This window comes from Eretmochelys imbricata, chromosome 8 (genome assembly GCF_965152235.1).
Source record: "Eretmochelys imbricata isolate rEreImb1 chromosome 8, rEreImb1.hap1, whole genome shotgun sequence".
Lineage (NCBI taxonomy): Eukaryota > Metazoa > Chordata > Testudines > Cheloniidae > Eretmochelys > Eretmochelys imbricata.
The window spans coordinates 52,893,714-52,912,627 of NC_135579.1; the positions used below are offsets into that span (position 1 = coordinate 52,893,714).

Consider the following 18,914-nt stretch of genomic DNA (forward strand, 5'->3'; position numbering starts at 1 on the left):
ACTCCAGCTCAAGTCAATAAAAACGTAAGGGAGAATGAAGAAAGCAAGAGACCAAAATGTGGTCTGCCTTCTAGACAGCTTTAGGGTTTAACTCTGCACCAGTGACTTTAACAGGAATAGGGACTCTCTTAAGGCTAAGATTTTTAAAGCTGCCTAAGGCATTTGAACCCTCAGTTCCCATTAAAAGTAATGGGAACTAGGTATCCAAATCCCCTGGTGGCTTTGCAACTCTCAGCCTAAGTCACCATGATCTGGGCAACAAGGTGTCATCAGATGAGAAAAATTTATTTGAATATTTTCTTTTGTCTACTCTACAATCCTCCAAGCTCTTCCTTCCCCACACGTTTCTGCATCTGAAGTCACGGGGCACACCCCCAGAAAGAATTTGTAATGACTCCTCCTCCACTAAGGTGGGTGGCAATCACTAGTGGACGTTCAAATCCAACTGTCTGTTAAGGACATGGGAAATAAGTAGCTCAGCACTCTTCTGAGGGCTGATTGACATGCAGCTTAACACCCTGCTATGGGCAGGGCAAGCTGTCATGTTCAGAGAATGGAATGTTTTTTCCACATTAAACTCAAATCTCAGCTTTATGCCAGTTTTAACAGGGATGAAGCAAATGTCTGGGGCAAAAGATGGAATTAAGTCAAAGGAGCACTTCACGAAAGCCTTTTTCTCCCCTTCTATCTCGTTCAAACTCTTCCTGAGATATACATCTTAATTCACCCAATTAAAGGACGGACTAGTTCAGAGATGGGCAAACTACAGTCTGCAGGCCACTTCCGACCCGCAGGACCATCCTGCCCGGCCCCTGAGCTCCTGGCCCAGGAGGCTAGACCCTGGCGTGGGCAGCACTCTGGGCAGCGGGGCTGTCTGCTCATGCAGGGCAGCATGGCAGCGTGTCTGGCTCTAGCCGTGCAGCGCAGCAGCCAGACATGCTGCTCTGAGCAGCATGGTAAGGGGGCTGGGATTGGATAAGGGGCAGGGAGTCCAGAGTGGCAGTCAGAGCACTAGATGTTGAAAGGGAGGTGGATGGAAAATTGGGCTGTGCAGATGTCTAAGCATTCTGCCCTAGCAAGGGCACTGCTGCATGCATCAGTTAGGAGCAATTTCATCACCCTTTGTTCATCTCAACCTACCCAACCGAAGATGAGCCTGTGCCATGAAGTCCTGATCTGGATCTGAACCTCACCAAAGTTTGGGGGTGTCCACATACAGAGTTTTAGTTTGCCCTGTAGAGGGATAGGGAATAGCTGCAAAATCTGGAGTATTCTATTTTGGGGTCTCGGTTTAGGCTCATCTCGGAGAACCATCTCAACACAGGACTGCCCAGCCTGTGAGCGCTCTCTTTTTTTTTTCTTTTTTAATGCTCACATTTGGATACCAAAACACAGTTCTTCTGCTATGGTTTCATGTGTTATTAACTGCAATAGCCACACTTCCCACTAAGCTTGGGAACAGTTATCTTGTTACCTACACGAACAGAATCCAAATCCATCCAAAGCAATAACAGAGCCTTTTAATGAATAGCACTAAAACATTTCCTATCAACTACAGAAGATGTTATAAATTGGCATCTTTTATATCTTCATTTAAACAAAAGAAAAAGTAGATGATATTTTTAGATGGCAGTTGTTCTACCCTGACTATCACTTGTACTTCCAGCTTAATGTGTACACTTTATAGCTGTTAATTTAAACTACCTGTTAACATAAATTTCTCCAGATTTAATATGGCGTGTGACACGCCTGCAGAAGGATCTTTGAAACTCATGCTGAGGTAAAGCAAGAAATCATAATGCTGCCTTGTGACATTTTCACAACATCTTGCTTTTTCTCATGTACCACCCAACACACTTGTGGTGCTTCAAAACCAAAATAGGGTTAACCCAGGCTATTCCTTGACATATATCTTCCAACACTGCAGGGGGGAACAAAGTGAGCAGCTCACTTATCTATTAATAGGAGCCATGCGCAAGATTTCATGGACACCGTGCCAAAAATTTACTAGTAGAAGGGGGATAGGAAGACACCAGTGACTAAATCTCTCTCACTTTTCATGTTGGATATTTTTCAGTAGCGTGGCAGATTTAGAACATTATTTTGAGTCGGGAAATGTGATCTCAGACATTAGGCATTCAGCTTTTTACCACACTTTTTGACCCAGCGAGTAATTAACTTTTGTAACACATTATTTTAATGGTACACTAATTAACCTTGAATTAGAATGAATTCTCTCACAATTACTTTCTATGGAAGCACAGATTACATTGATATCCACATTAGTATCATTTAATGATTAATGTTCCTGCACTCAACATTACAGTGAAAGACTGAAAGGAGGAGAGTAGAATTTAACAGATTAGTAAATACTGATAGACAAAGCATCTTAAATTAATCTCTGATCCACTACACTTTAGATGTGGGATTTGTACTGGACGGGTAATCCAAATTTCTCTGTGCTATAAACATTTATTCTAGGAGACAGAAACACTTTATTTACAAGATGCAAAGTTCCCATGAATACTTCTTATTAGGGCTGTCAAGAGACTAAAAAAATTAATCGCAATTAATCACTCAATTAATCGCACTGTAAAAACAATAATAGAATACCATTTATTTAAATATTTGTGGTTGTTTTCTACATTTTCAAATATATTGACTTCAATTACAACACAGAATACAAAGTATACAGTACTCACTTTATATTTATTTTTATTACAAATATTTGCACTGTAAAAAAACAAAAAAAATAGTATTTTTCAATTTACCTAATACAAGTACTGTAATGCAATCTCTTTAGCATAAAAGTTGAACTTACAAAGGTAGAATTATGTACAAAAAATACCTGCATTCAAAAACAAAACACTGTAAAACTTTAGAGCCTACAAGTCCACTCAGTCCTACTTCTTGTTCAGCCTATCGCTCAGACAAACAGGTTTGTTTACATTTACATGCCAGATGTGCTAAAGATTCATATGTCCGTTCATGCTTCAACCATCATTCCAGAGGACATGCATCCATGCTGATGACGGGTTCTGCTTAATAACGATCCAAAAGCAGTGCGGACTGACGCATGTTCATTTTCATGATCTGAGTCAGATGACACCTGCAGAAGGTTGATTTTCTTTTTTGGTGGTTTGGGTTCTGTAGTTTCCAGAGTGTTGCTCTTTTAAGACTTTTGAAAGCATGCTCCACACCTCATCCCTCTCAGATTTTGGAAGGCACTTCAGATTCTTAAATCTTGGTTCGAGTGCTGTAGCTATCTTTAGAAATCTCACATTGGTATCTTCTTTGCGTTTTGTCAAATCTGCAGTGAAAGTGTTCTTAAAATGAACAACATGTGCTGGGTCATCATCCAAGACTGCTATAACATGAAATATATGGCAGAAAGTGTGTAAAATAGAGCCGGAGACACACAATTCTCCCCCAAGGAGTTCAGTCACAAATGTAATTAACACATTTTTTTTTAACGACTGTCATCAGCATAGAAGCATGTCCTCTGGAATGGTGGCCGAAGCATGAAGGGGCATATGAATGTTTAGTAGATCTGGCATGTAAATACCTTGCAATGCTGGCTACAAATGTCCCATGCAAATGCCTGTTCTCACTTTCAGGTGACATTGTAAATAAGAAGAGGGCAGTATTATCTTCTGTAAATGTAAACAAACTTGATTGTCTTAGCGATTGGCTGAACAAGAAGTAGGATTGAGTGGACTTGTAGGCTCTAAAGTTTTACATTGTTTTGTTTTTGAGTTCAGTTATGTAACAAAAAGCCCTACATTTTTAGTTACACTTTCACGATAAAGAGATCGCACTACAGTATTTGTATGAGGTAAACTGAAAAATACTATTTCTTTTGTTTATCATTTTTACAGTGCAAATATTTGTAATAAAAATAATAATATTAAGTGAGCACTGTACACTTTGTATTCTATTTTGTAATTGAAATCAATGTATTTAAAAATGTAGGAAAACGTACAAAAATATTTAATAAATTTCAATTGATATTCTACTATTTAACAGTGTGATTAAAACGGCAATTAATTTTTTTAATCAGAATTAATTTTTTTGAGTTAATCATGTGACTTAACTGCGATTAATCGACAACCCTACTTCTTACGTATAACATAACTGTGATTATCTAATTGTAGTGGGATAATACCATGCAATTACAGGACAAAAATATGATTATTTCTATCCTTTAAACCAATACTTATGTTCTAGATCTGCACTTATATCATAAAAAGAAAAGGAGTACTTGTGGCACCTTAGAGACTAACCAATTTATTTGAGCACGAGCTTTCGTGAGCTACAGCTCACTTCATCGGATGCACCTATATCATGTTGTTCTGTGATTGTGTCTTATCTTCAAAACAAGAAGAGCGTGACTTTGCCAGAATTGGGTTTGGATGAGACCATAAAAAAAACACTCAACACATTGCAACAGTAGTCCTGGCAATCCAGTAAATTCAGCAGTTCTGAACGACTACAAAACCAACGCCCAAGAAGCTGCTGCTGGAGATCCTTTCTTGTGGATGAGATGAGAAACTGAAGTCAACTGATCATCTGTAATCATTAAAAATCTTGTGCTTTTTGCAAGAGTATGGATTTAAAGCCTTGGGCCAGTTTCACTTTGGGTAATTGTGACAGAATGTACCTCTGTGTCCACACCCTACACACTATTTTGATAATCTTTACACAAAGTATGCCCTGTGAAATATCATCTGAAAACTCATAATTTGCTGGTCAACATTATCCTGATAAAATGTGTGGCAACACTGTATGTGGAGTTATAAGATTTCCCTGTACAATGTTATTAATGCATGTTCCAAACCATAGCAGAAGTTGGCAAACAGTACTGTCTTAAACAAAGGAATATGTGCTCTGCTTAATGTGGATATAAGTAGTAAAGAAAATCATCAAGCAGGAAATGTAGACAAAGAAACCTCAAACAGGTGAGGAAAAGCATTAGGGAATATCCTTTCCCATATCAGTTGTAAACAGTGGTAATACTGGGCAATGTGTGGATCTTGGATATCGGCTATGCAATCTGTAAAATCTTCTAGTCTGTACAGTAGTTAATTTATAAGAGTCATTACACAAGTTCACCCTGCACGCTAGGAGGATTTTCCAGACCATAAACATTCGCATTTCTTGGAGAGTCTCCTCCCCTCCATCACAACTTCATTATGGTAGCAATGTTTATTGGGCAATGCTTAATCACAGATGTGTCTAAATTGGCATGAGTAATTCAGAATGTGAAAATATATGCTGTAGTGATGTCCTTCTTTAATTAAATGCAAACAAAATCTAAGTTGCCTATTTTTTTGTTGTAGCAGCACAACAGAGGATACACAGTTGTTGCAGAAGTTATTTGAGAGGATGCAGTTTTCTCTGCCCCTCAAGTCTTGAATAATAAGCATAAATTTAGCCCCAGTGTATTGACCCTGCCTCTTAAATCTTCCATGTCTCGCTTGGATTACCATTGCCAGCTTGGCCAGCTTCTGTAGCAGTTTCTCAAGCCAACAGCATATAAATTTTGTTCCACCATGAATCACAGGTTGTTCAAACACAAAGTGGGGGAGAATGGGTTATCTCTCAAATATTTTTTTTCAAGTCCAGTAGAAGCATGTAGGGGAATAGTCTTCATTGCAATTAACCCAGAGAGAGAAAGAGGACTATAGCCAAACTGAATGGATGTCTCAGCATAAAACTGATTTGGACTCTAATTGCTTTCATAAACCTGAAAACGGAGCGTGTGTGCGTTTGGGGGTGGGGTGGGGAGTCAAGAAAGATGCAATAGTTCTTAAAGGACATTCTTTTCCCATCATTCCTAAAAATACCATGGAGCTATTTATGTTGGGAGCTGGAACATGATCCTTTTACATTTAAGGCTCCAACCCTGCATGGACAATTTCAGAGAAGCATGGCTACACTGACACTGCTCTCAATACAGGAGAGGGGATTACGGTGGCATGAGGCAGATGCTCTTTGTTAAAGGCTTTGCACCCGCTTAAACACAGTGCAGAGGAAACATGTATTTGTTTACTTGGATTTCTACAATAATATAAAAAAGGATGCTTCTACCCAAAGCTCTAGGTGCCCAAAACAAAAATAAAATAAAATAAAAGCTGAGGACACATTCTAGGAAGATTGCAATGCCTTTGAAAATAAAACAAAAACAAAATAAATCTGGAAATGTATTCTTATTAAAAAGGCACCAAAATCTCTTTCCTATCAGGATATGCCATGAACTCCAAAGTGACAAAGTAGCTAAAATGTGACCCTATCCTTTACTTTATTATTTCCCTTTGCATACAACCCTGTATACAAGGAACCAGTTGCTTTCATCTGTGCCTATATCTCTTAAACCAACACAGCCTACGCTGCTGAATTTCAGGCAATTTAGAAATAGTGAATGGGAGCCTATACATAATAATTGTCATCAGACACTTTATATAATCCTCTAGGACTTTGCTTAATTCAAACTGAAGTTTATTGTATCTGAACCATTAGCCAGTATTCTCGTTGGAGAACTGAGAAAAAACAACCTATTCTTTTCTTAACATGAGAAGACTGTGTATGTAATTAGATTTAAAATTGACAAATTCTATATGGTTTATTCTAGTAGATGTGGTTAGCATAGATTTTTAAAACATATTCATTTCTAGCACCCTATTCTGAAATCATTTTGCTTGTAATAAGTATGACTTCTCACGTTATGTACATATCACTAGATTTTTATCTTGTATTTCCAAATTGGTAGGAATTATTTGCACAAAATGGAGAGGATATAATTATAAACATTAATAAAGTATGTGGAAAAAAACTGAACTCTTTAAAAATTCATACAAGAAAAGGATGTGCACAGATTCATTACAAAATTATGCACTGTATAAGCAAATTCTATTCCATAACAAGTAAATTCCTTAGGAGCTGGGCTTATTTGCATATATCTACACTTCCATTTTAAATTTAGGAGAGATACAAGGTAGGTAATAACTTTTATTGGACCAACTTCTGTTAACCAGGAAACTACGTTATCTTCCCCAGACCTGAAGAAGGGCTCTGTGAAGCTCAAAAGCATGTCCCTTCCACCAACAAAAGTTGGTCCAATATAAGATATTACCCCACCTACCTTGTCTCTCTCAAATCCTGGGACTGACATGACTACAACAGTACTGCAAACATTTCAAATGTATATCCATTTAAAGCAACAGTGTCAGCTTGGTTCAGCTGCACAAGAGATGTATCTTTTGGACTTGGCTGCACACATTTGCACCATAACACTAAAATGATTAATAAAATTATAAGAGTATGTCTGCATATGCTTTTGGCCTACCAAAGGTTCAACAGATACTATGTTCTAAAAGATTTTAGCTGAGCTGCAGGATAGAGAAAAAAAAATTAGTCTCCAGCTTGTGGAGAAGGAATGTGGTTTTAAAAAAACAGCAGTTTTTTCAGCTCATTAAAAATATAGTGACATTTTGGTATTCATGAAAATGGGGGACTAATAGTACCACTTAGAACCAATCACGGGGTAGATGGATGCTAACCAAACTTCATAATGCTCTGCCAAAGCACTTGTATGCATAACCAACAAGAAGGTCAAAATGCCTGAAGCTGCCAGTCTTGTCTATCCTGGGGTTTGGACCAGTACAATTTTTCTGTGAAATTCTCTAATGTAGACAAGGCTTCAGAGAAGGATTTCATAATATGGTGTTGAAAAGTCCTCTTGATGATGAATAGTAGATGATGCTTACTAACTGCCATATGCAAAGAGCTGCGTAATTTCTACACATTTCTTCTCTCACTGAAAGATGCATCTCCTTTGAAGAAAACGACTCTGGGTTGCATCCTCAACTGCAACTGAGATATACTCACTTCATCTGAAGATGGGGCAAAGGTGGCTTTCAGCCAAAGCTGGGGCCCTCCAGCAGGGCCTGATTAACCTTTTGTGGGCCCTGGTGCCAAGCATATTTGTGGGCCCCCATGTAGTCATTGTGGGCTCTGAGTGTGGGCCTGGTGGGCAGGGCCATTGGTGTCATAGTATACCCGGTACTGAATCTCAGAGACATCTTTCATTTTGATCACACACCTCTGCATGACTATATGCATTGCCATATTACACAGTTCCCTCAGCCCCCAGTTTTTCTCATTGAGCTGTACACCCATGTGGGTTTACCAGTGTCCACAATGAGCAGACCTTTCAAAGTGATCAGGGGAAACTCCTGACAGATTTATCTCTTTCCTCATTCAGATCTTCTATAGCCATGTCTCTAGTACCCTATATCACCAGTCACTGTATGTGGTTCTGGTCTCAGCTCAATAAAGTTCCACAGCCAGCAGATATCTGATTAATTCTGACAAATGCCTCCCTCAGCACCCATCCTGCCATTTGAGCAAGCCACTTGCAAACACCATTTCCCCAAAGTGAGGACTTAGCTCCTGGGAACCTGAAGTCACCAGCCTTTCTCCCTCTGCTCCCATCTACATGCTAGTCTAGTACCTGGTCACCACCACCTCTCCCCATGCCTGTTTCCCTTCTACATGGGATGCTATTCTCCCCTGAAAACCTGACCTGCTTCCTTTTTCCCTGCTTCCCTTGACATTCCTTTCCTATGGATGATCTCTGTTCCTTGAGGTTAACTCCAGTTTCTTTATCAGCTCCTAGCTTAATGGCCCCCAGTAGTCACAGAGCCACCTGCAGCCATAGGGCCAATTGCCAGAGGCCAGCCTTAGATAGCTGTAGCCACTCATCTAAGGAGGGGTGGCAATTCCAAGGCTGAGCATGCTTGAATCTTGGAACGGCGGCACTATGAACTCTAAATCATCAGCGCTGACCCTAGGCAGCTGCAGACTCTGCAGTTAGGTACTTCCTCCTCTAGGCCATAGCTTTAAGTACCTGAGATGCCCATCTCCTGCAGCAGAGGCCACCAATTCCCACGCACCCCTCAGCTAGCACACAGTCGAGCAGAAAGTGTAGCCTGAATGATTTTCGAGGCTGGAGTTCTAGGGGATTCCCATCCCTGAGCAGCAGCTCTGCAACAAGCTCACATGGCCCCCCTCCGTTGTGGGACCAGCACCCTGTGAAGACAGTGGAGTTACCCTGTGTATAATCAGTTCTGTCCAAAGCCCGCTGAAGTGAGTGGGAGTCTTTTCATTGTCTTTAATGGGCTGTGTGTAGAAGCAAAGGACCCCATTCTAGACTCTAGGAGCAAAGTGCATTCTATGCTGCACTGGTTTACTATTGTAACAGGAAGGTCTCACATTACCGAGTGAATAAGCAACACCTACAGCACCTAACTTTTTCTGAGAGGCTTCCCACCCAATTACTAAATGTAAACCTACTTCGCTTACCAGGGCTGAAAATATCAGGTAGTATGGTCACAAAAGCAAGGCACTTCTGAATTCTGTAGGAATTTTGGATGTGCACAGAACACAGACAAGACTGGTTCCCGCATGGTTACAAAACTGCAGTAAAGGGGAACAATTTTCAGCTTGTGTGACTGGAGGATATCCATAATAATATCCATATTATAAGACTGTTCTAAATGAGGAAAAGTTGAGGTGTCTTTGTTATTCTTTTGTTCCACTCTTCGTTTCTGTGGGGAATTTACCAAAGCAATATTACGGTCTTCTTTTTAAACAAACAAAACTAAAAAAAATGGTAATGGCTGTTGAAAACAGCAATTCCAGCCCTAGTTAGCACTGGGAAGATATCAGCATTTGTTGCTCAATTTTATCCTACTTTTTCTACAGCAAACAACAGTGGATCAGGATATTTGATTGGGAAGAAATGAAGTAACAGCAGCTTAAATTGAGCTTGAGCACTCCTGAATTTTGAGGGTGTTCAAATCTGGAAGGCAAGCGCTAGATTTCCTTTCTGAATATTAGAGAAATCTGGAAAGAAAAAGCCGATTTCTGCTTCCATGGCTCAGAAGTGGAAATCCTCCTGTACTGTACCTAAAGCTTCCCAGGTCCTCTAGTAGAGCCTCCCTTTTCTTACTTATCATTTTAACTTCTAGTGGGATCCACATACCTCCCTTACTAGGCTTCAGATAGAGAAGTGTACTGTCCATTTAGTCCACCCAGTTCCCTCTTTGGGGGCTGCCAGGCAAGGTCACACCAGCATCCCTAAGCCAGTCTGGGGAAGTCTTCTGAGGGAGATATCTGGGTCAAAACCTTCTACTCCTTGGGCATACTTGTTCCCTACTCACAGTGCCACCCCCTTCTAGCAGCCAGCTCTCCATTCACAGCAAGCTACGGTGCATGGGGTCTCACAGCTTCCCCACTCCCTCCCCCACCCTTTCCTGTTGATAACTACCAAGGGAATGCTGGGAAATGTAGTTCCTTCCCTGCTCCAGGGCTGGCTCTGTAGGCAGGAAGCTGGCCAAGGAACTACAGGTCCCAGGGTGCTGTGGGTTCTCAGCTCCCATGCTGGATCCCTGCTGCTCTGAGGCTCAGGTTGCAAAGAGGGGAGGAAGTGAGTGTTATGGGCCCCCTTCAGAGCTTGGGCCCAGCACTATGGAGCCACTGGCACCATGGTAAATCCAGTACTGATCTCCAGCAGGTAGGGGCGTCCCAGAGCCCCTCACCACAACTTACAGCAGCCTTGTGGCTGACAGTCAGGCCCTAAGTTTTTACACTGTGCTAAGTCGGAAATGGCCCCAGAAAATTATACCAAACTTTTAAAGGAACTGTGATCTTTTCAAATAACAAACTTCTGGCTGAGAACAAGGATGGGAAATTTTAGCACAAAGGGGAAGTTTCAGGGAGCTATAAGCTTCTGGAGGATGAGGAATATAAAAGAGTGCCCCTTCAGTCAGAATAAAGCAATACACTGGCTGCTCATACTACAAGATCTCAAAAGTGATTTTCTTATTACTAAACTACACTGTAGTTAGTGAGAGCAGCTCTGTTATTTCTGGGCTTGCAACGTACACTGGCTGTTTAACTTTGTAACTTGTAGTCACTAGCAGGATTGATGGAGCTCAGTGGTGCTGTTGTTATAGTGCCTCTGCGTGGCAAACAGTCTCAGTTCATTGAATCTACGATGTGAAATTCCAACCCTGATTTTACCCTCCCTTCCTTTCCCCCTAAAAATTAATTCACATCAATTCCTGATTAATAATAAAAGGCCCTACCATCAGCATTCAGAGCCCCAGCCGGGGCTGTCATGGCTCAGAGGGCAGAAATCTGCTTAGAGCTACAGGAGAACCCAACTGAATTTGTGGCGTCTCAGTCTATGAATGTGTAAGCACTTCATCTGTTCGCCAAAACACAACGCACCGGGAAGCAGCGGGTAAAGGTAGCTGTATGGATTATGGAGCAGGGCTAGGTGGCAGCGTATAAGGGTTCAAACCAATGTGATAAAGATGGGAGATCATTAGTTACAGACTGATTGAACAACAGAAGTGTATGTGTCCATTCAAGTGTTTTCTTTTACAATAAATATCTGTATGGAAAAATAAGACCAATTCATAATATAGATACTCATTTCCTTCTTGATGCTGTTGTCAAATTACTAGTCAAGATCATGTTAGTTCTTTCCCAGCTTTGGGACCTAGTGACATTGCTTTGACTCTGATTCTTTCTTCAAGGGCTTACAAACAGGAAAAGCACTGGATGGTGGTCACACTTTTAGTCAAGCTGACAAATCTAGAATTATACTTTCGCCTTCTGTCTGGCTAATCAAGGAGAGACAATGATAAGTTCCAATATTAAGTACTCTTTAGCCTTTCTGGTCTAAGGCTGTGTAGCTCTGGATGGAATCACACATGCCCAGACTAGTTTATCTTGAATGGACTTGCAGACAACACTCACTGGCCAATTCCAAACAAAAAAGCCATTGTTTCCTACTTTTGTTCAACCAAGCTCATTGTACTGAAGGGGAAAGGGCTACTGGGCACCAATATGGCTCTGTTAAGCTCTTACTTTGAGTCCCAGCTGGCATTTTCAAGATACTGCAAGAAGGAAGCATCCTGGCACTGATATGGCATTATTGTTAGTAAATCGATATTACTAAAATCCCAGCTGAAACTGGAATGGAATTACTATTTGTTTTCAAATGGAATACACTGCTGTCTCAACCAGTAGATGTTTGGCCAACTATTTAGCACTTGTTTTATAACAATTCTAAATTGGGAATTTAGAAAAAGGTCTGGGGTGGTGAAATAAAGCACAAAACCAGCACAGGATCATTGGGCTACTTTTTCACCATACCTCTTCATCTTTCATATTCACGTCCACTTTTTTTGATTGTATGACTTTGGTTACATGGTCAATGTTGTTTTCTCTGCAGTAATCAAATATGTTCTTGTCTTCCTCCCTAATTAGGAAACAAAAACAAAAAAAGGGGTCTTATTGGATAAAACAAAGGCTACACACATTAGATGCTAGCTGTGCTGCAGACACACTCATTTTAACAGCATCACTGCAGTGGAACAGGTTTCCAATGTTTTGCATGACGACTAATGTGTTTTGTCAATATAAGATAGCTCAGCCTGCTTCTCTAGAAAACACAAGTTAGTTTGAACAACATGCTGAAAGAAAAAGACATGTATACTTAATCCAATAAACTCCCACAAAGAATCTGGAATGTAAGACCATGCGAGTCTTGGCATAAGTCATTTCAAATCCTACTGATTACATCAAGGCGAAATATGGTCCTTTTCTTTTCTCAGTGATGTAGGCAAACCCCCATATAAATGTCACATGCCTTTTCTAATCTTCTCCTCCTATCATCGCTGGTGGCAGAGAGAGAAAACTTTCTTCTTAGAATCAGCCTCCTGCCTGCCAGATTCCTTCACTGAGGTGTCTGGGACACTATAATTCACTAAAATGGAAGTGACAAATCTGGCAAGACGAGAGACTGGATAACTCTGAAGAGAAAACATTCCATATGCACATATCTCTTAGCCAACAATAACTGGAAAGGGGGGTCACGGAAAATGACATTTTAAAATTGTTTTAGGGGTTCTCCATCATCTCCCAAATCTTGACAGGCTTCACATTACAACAACATACACCACTAAGTAGAAGATGGCCTGGATCCCCCTGACTCCCAGCAACATCTGTGTATGTGTCAAATAGAAGACGATGTTCAAAAAAGAAACCAAGACCCCTCACTCTTCCAAGGAATCAGATACACTGTCTCTGCCATGCAGAATAGGCAGAGCCCTGAAAGTCTGCAGATATCCACTATAGATCTGCAGATATTTGCATCCATGGACCATTTTTGCAGATCGGATGCAGATACAAATTTTATATCCATGCAGTGCTCTAGAAATAGGGACTGACTTTGTGACCCAAAATGAGACCATTCCTTGGACAGCTTTGCTGAAACATTATTTAAAGTTGTGGTCAAACATTCTTTCGAGTAACGTTTCAAAGTGATATGCAAAGATTTCATATTTCACCCTGAAAATCCCACTGACGTACAATGGGAGTTGCCCAGGTAATCCCAAGCCATGATTATGAAGATTTATCACCTTAAGTCTAATGCATGGTGAAGGCCCATTTGTCATCCCCCATAGAATCATAGAATATCAGGGTTGGAAGGGACCTCAGAAGGTCATCTAGTCCAACCCCCTGCTCGAAGCAGGACCAATTCCCAGTTAAATCATCCCAGCCAGGGCTTTGTCAAGCCTGACCTTAAAAACCTCTAAGGAAGGAGATTCTACCACCTCCCTAGGTAACGCATTCCAGTGTTTCACCACCCTCTTAGTGAAAAAGTTTTTCCTAATATCCAACCTAAACCTCTCCCACTGCAACTTGAGACCATTACTCCTCGTTCTGTCATCTGCTACCATTGAGAACAGTCTAGAGCCATCCTCTTTGGAACCCCCTTTCAGGTAGTTGAAAGCAGCTATCAAATCCCCCCTCATTCTTCTCTTCTGTAGACTAAACAATCCCAGCTCCCTCAGCCTCTCCTCATAAGTCATGTGTTCTAGGCCCCTAATCATTTTTGTTGCCCTTCGCTGGACTCTCTCCAATTTATCCACATCCTTCTTGTAGTGTGGGGCCCAAAACTGGACACAGTACTCCAGATGAGGCCTCACCAATGTCGAATAGAGGGGAACGATCACGTCCCTCGATCTGCTCGCTATTCCCCTACTTATACATCCCAAAATGCCATTGGCCTTCTTGGCAACAAGGGCACACTGCTGACTCATATCCAGCTTCTCGTCCACTGTCACCCCTAAGTCCTTTTCCGCAGAACTGCTGCCTAGCCATTCGGTCCCTAGTCTGTAGCGGTGCATTGGATTCTTCCATCCTAAGTGCAGGACCCTGCACTTATCCTTATTGAACCTCATCAGATTTCTTTTGGCCCAATCCTCCAATTTGTCTAGGTCCTTCTGTATCCTATCCCTCCCCTCCAGCGTATCTACCACTCCTCCCAGTTTAGTATCGTCCGCAAATTTGCTGAGAGTGCAATCCACACCATCCTCCAGATCATTTATGAATATATTGAACAAAACCGGCCCCAGGACCGACCCCTGGGGCACTCCACTTGACACCGGCTGTCAACTAGACATGGAGCCATTGATCACTACCCGTTTAGCCCGACAATCTAGCCAACTTTCTACCCACCTTATAGTGCATTCATCCAGCCCATACTTCCTTAACTTGCTGACAAGAATACTGTGGGAGATCGTGTCAAAAGCTTTGCTAAAGTCAAGAAACAATACATCCACTGCTTTCCCTTCATCCACAAAACCAGTAATTTCATCATAAAAGGCGATTAGATTAGTCAGGCATGACCTTCCCTTGGTGAATCCATGCTGGCTGTTCCTGATCACTTTCCTCTCATGCAAGTGCTTCAAACGGTGCAGAAACTGCAGCTTAGCATGTTTAGTGATTGCACAGGAAAAACCTGAACCCTAATCTGTCCACCTCTTAAAGCAAGGGGAAAAAACAAACTCTGAGACACCTGATGATTTACAAAATGGGCATATGGAAGGAGGAGGAGGAGGAGGAGAAGGAAAGGGGCAACAAATGGGATTTTTCAGCCCCTCTTGCTTTCTAGCATTCTAAAAATCTGCTTCTGTGCAAAGCTCCAAACTCAGAGCAGGCCCTATTTTCATAATGTAGGTGCTCATAAAAGGGGAGGCTGTGACAGACCATCATGCACACCTCTCTGCAGGACATGATAAAGCTCTTCCATGCTGCCATAAGGGGCTGTAAAATGTCATTAACTCTGTTAACCATACTGTTTCATACTGGCTGGTAAGAACAGAAGGCTTAATGTGTTGTATCACTCCTATCATTTAAAGATCTATTTATACCTCAGATACCTGCAGCACCTTAACTTGTAGATTCCCCTGCATGTGAACAGGCCTGAGTGAATGTGCATCTGCTTTCTGTCACAGAAGCTGGGCATCAGCTAGTTTCAACTTGGGCCACTGATCTGAGAACAGTCAAGCTTTGTGTCAATCTTGCCAATTACAGAGCAGTGTAAATCATAGCAATCATTCATAGACTCACAAAAGAAATACCGGTAGTCAGAGCCCTGGTGACACTCCAAGGATCTCACAAAGGCCTTGTCTACACACAAAAGTTGTACCACTTTATCTATACCAGCACAAGCCCCTAGTGTGGATGCAGTTATGCCAGTATGGAAAGGAGAATAAGCCTATACTGGAATAAGCATTTTTATAGCAATAGACTGTGTCCACACTAGGGGCATGGCTACACTTGCAGATGTAGAGCGCTTTGAGTTAAACCAGCCTTTGTAGAGTGCAGTAGGGAAAGCGCTGCAATCTGTCCACACTGACAGCTTCAAGCGCACTGACGTGGCCACATTAGCAGCTCTTGCAACGGCCACAGAGAGCAGTGCACTGTGGTAGCTATCCCAGCATGCAAGTAGCTGCAACATGCTTTTCAAATGGGGGTGGGAGGGTGGGGTGGAGTGTGACAGGGAGTGTGTTGTGTGTATGTGGGAGGAGAGAGAGTGGGTTTTGGGGGGGCTGAGAGCATGTCAGCATGCTGTCTTGTAAGTTCAGACAGCAGCAGACTCCCTCTCCCCCCCGTCTCTCTCTCTCTCTCTCACACACACACACACAGCATTCCACAGTAATGGTTGCTTTGTCTTGGAGCAGATAAGCATGCCGGCTGTCAGAAACGGAGCTTTCAAAGGACATATCCGCATTCCTGCAGTGATTCCAAAGCAACGAGAAGAGTGGTTACTTGACTTAAGGGGATGTGATGTTTCCGGAGGCTGATCAGAGCATAGTAATGCAACACCTCTCGCCGAGGCAAAGTACCAGGAGCGCTCACTTCTCGCCGAGGTGGAGTACCAGGAGCGCTCACTTCTCGCCGAGGTGGAATCAGAGCGCAATTTTTACTTTACTCTTTTGTCTTTTTGTACTTTGTTGTGAATTATGCTTTGTTCCTCACCTCACAATTACTTTTTGCTCCCTCCGTGTCAATGAACCAGTTAAAAAAAGAAAGTGGTGATCCTGATCTCCTGCTGTAGAAAAAGTGCCAGGACTCACTTCCTCTGACCTCCAGCTCACTTTGAACATTGCCTCTTTGGTATCTCACTCCTCTGCTTTGCATGCAAAGAATCCTTTCCTCTATCTTGGATGCACAGCACACAGTTGTTGACTAGAAAGATTCAAGGTCTGATAGTTCATCTATAGGACTGGTATTTGGGAATGCTAAAAGATACTCCTCTGACTTCTGATCAGGTCTCAGATGAACAGTCTTCAGAGTTCTAGTCTGTATGCTAAACACAAACTCCCAAGCAACAACCATGGCTTCATTAGATCCAATCATTAAGAGCTCAGGTTCTAAAACATTCCTATTGATAGCTGAATAGCAGCTATACACTTTTTATATTTTCACTTGATTAAGAGAAAGACACCATTAATGTTTAACATTTTGGCTCTATCAGTAGATTTTCTCTTTGGTTCACAGAAAAGAAATCCAAGTAAATTATTTTTTATACAAGAGGTCAGATCTACACTAGAAAAGTTATACGGATATAGCTGTGTCATTGAGGATTGTCACTTTTTACCAGTATAAGCTCTAGTGTGGATACAGTCATACCAGTACAGCTTATGCTGATTCCCAAAAGGCATAAGCTTTACCAATATAAGTACTGTTATACCCATATAAACCTCTTAGCATGGATGCAACTTTGGGTACATCTACAGTATGAAATTATATCGAATTTATATAAGTCGATTTTTCGGAAAAGATTTTATACAGTCGATCGTGTGTGTCCCCACTAAGCGTGTAAAGTCAGCAGAGTGCGTCCACAGTATCGAGGCCAGCATCGACTCTCAGACCAGTGCACTGTGGGAAGCTATCCCAGAGTTCCCACAGTCTCCACCATCTATTGGAATTCTGGGTTAAGCTCCCAGTGCATGATAGGGCAAAAACAGTCTCGTGGGTATTTCTGGGTGCATGTCGTCAGTCGCCCCTCCCTCCATGCAAGCTCTGGCAGACAATCGTTTCGCGCATTTTTTCTGCCATCGTCAACCGTACACCACTGCTTTCGCTGCCAATCTGTTCTCCTGCTTTCCTGCAGCAGACGGTGCAGTAGGTCTGCAAAACTCTGCTGTCCTGCAACTCATACAGAAGGCCTGAAAGCCATCGTAAACCGTACACCGCTGCTTCCGCTGCAACTCTGCTCTCCTGCTCTCCTTTGTTTCGCGCCTTTTTTCCTGGATTACCGTGCAGGCACCATAGCACGGCAAGCATGGAGCCCGTTCTGCTCACTGCTGCAGTTGTGACCATTGTAAATACCTCGCGCATTATCCAGCAGTATGTGCAGAACCTGCAAAACCAGGCAAAGAAGTGACGACAACGCAATTACGATAGCGATGAGGACATGGACACAGACGTTCCTAGAAGCATGGCATGTGGCGATTGGGACATCATGGTGGCGTTGGGCCAGGTTCATGCCTTGGAATGGCGATTCTGGGCCTGGGAAACAAGCACAGACTGGTGGGACTGCATAGTTTTGCAGGTATGGGATGATTCCCAGTGGCTGCGAAACTTTCGCATGCGTAAGGCCACTTTCATGGAACTTTGTGACTCGCTGTCCCCTACCCTGAAGCGCAAAGATACCAAAATGAGAGCAGCCCTCACAGTTGAGAGGTGAGTGGCGATAGCCCTCTGGAAGCTTGCAACACCTGACAGATACCTGTCAGTCGTGCATCAGTTTGGGGTGGGCAAATCTACTGTGGGGGCTGCTGTGATCCAAGTAGCCAACGCAATCATTGACCAGCTGCTATCAAGGGTAGTGACTCTGGGAAGTGTGCAGGCCATTGTGGATGGCTTTGCTGCGATGAGGTTCCCTAACTGTGGTGGGGCGATAGATGGAACGCATATCCCTATCTTGGCACCGGACCACCAGGGCAGCCAGTATGTAAACCGCAAGGGGTACTTCTCAATGGTGCTGCAAGCACTGGTGGATCACAAGGGACGTTTCACCGACATGAAGGTGGGATGGTCAGGAAAGGTGCATGACGCTTATGTCTTCAGGAACTCTGGTCTGTTTGAACAGCTGCAGGAAGGGACTTACTTCCCAGACCAGAAAATTACTGTTGGGGATGTTGAAATGCCTATAGCTATCCTCGCGGACCCAGCCTACCCCTTAATGCCATGGCTCATGAAGCCGTACACAGGCAGCCTGGACAGTCATAAAGAGCAGTTCAACTATAGGCTGAGCAAGTGTAGAATGGTGGTAGAGTGTGCATTTGGCTGTTTAAAAGCGCGCTGGCGCAGTTTATTGACTAGGTTAGATCTCGGCAAAACCAATATTCCAATTGTAATTGCTAATTGCTGTGTGCTCCACAATATCTGTGAGAGTAAGGGGGAGATGTTTATGGCGGGGTGGGAGGTCGAGGCAAATCGCCTGGCGGCCAATTTCGCACTGCCAGACACCAGTGCGATTA

General features: G+C 42.5%; 1 protein-coding gene across 1 annotated transcript in view; it reads right to left on the minus strand.

Moving 5' to 3' along the window:
* The window catches only part of ACBD6 (acyl-CoA binding domain containing 6), a 142,491-nt gene that overhangs the window by 58,129 nt on the left and 65,448 nt on the right, over positions 1-18,914 (minus strand). Inside the window, exon 5 of the mRNA XM_077824016.1 lies at positions 12,229-12,334. Coding sequence (XP_077680142.1) covers positions 12,229-12,334 — 106 coding nt within the window. The remainder of the gene's footprint in view (positions 1-12,228; positions 12,335-18,914) is intronic.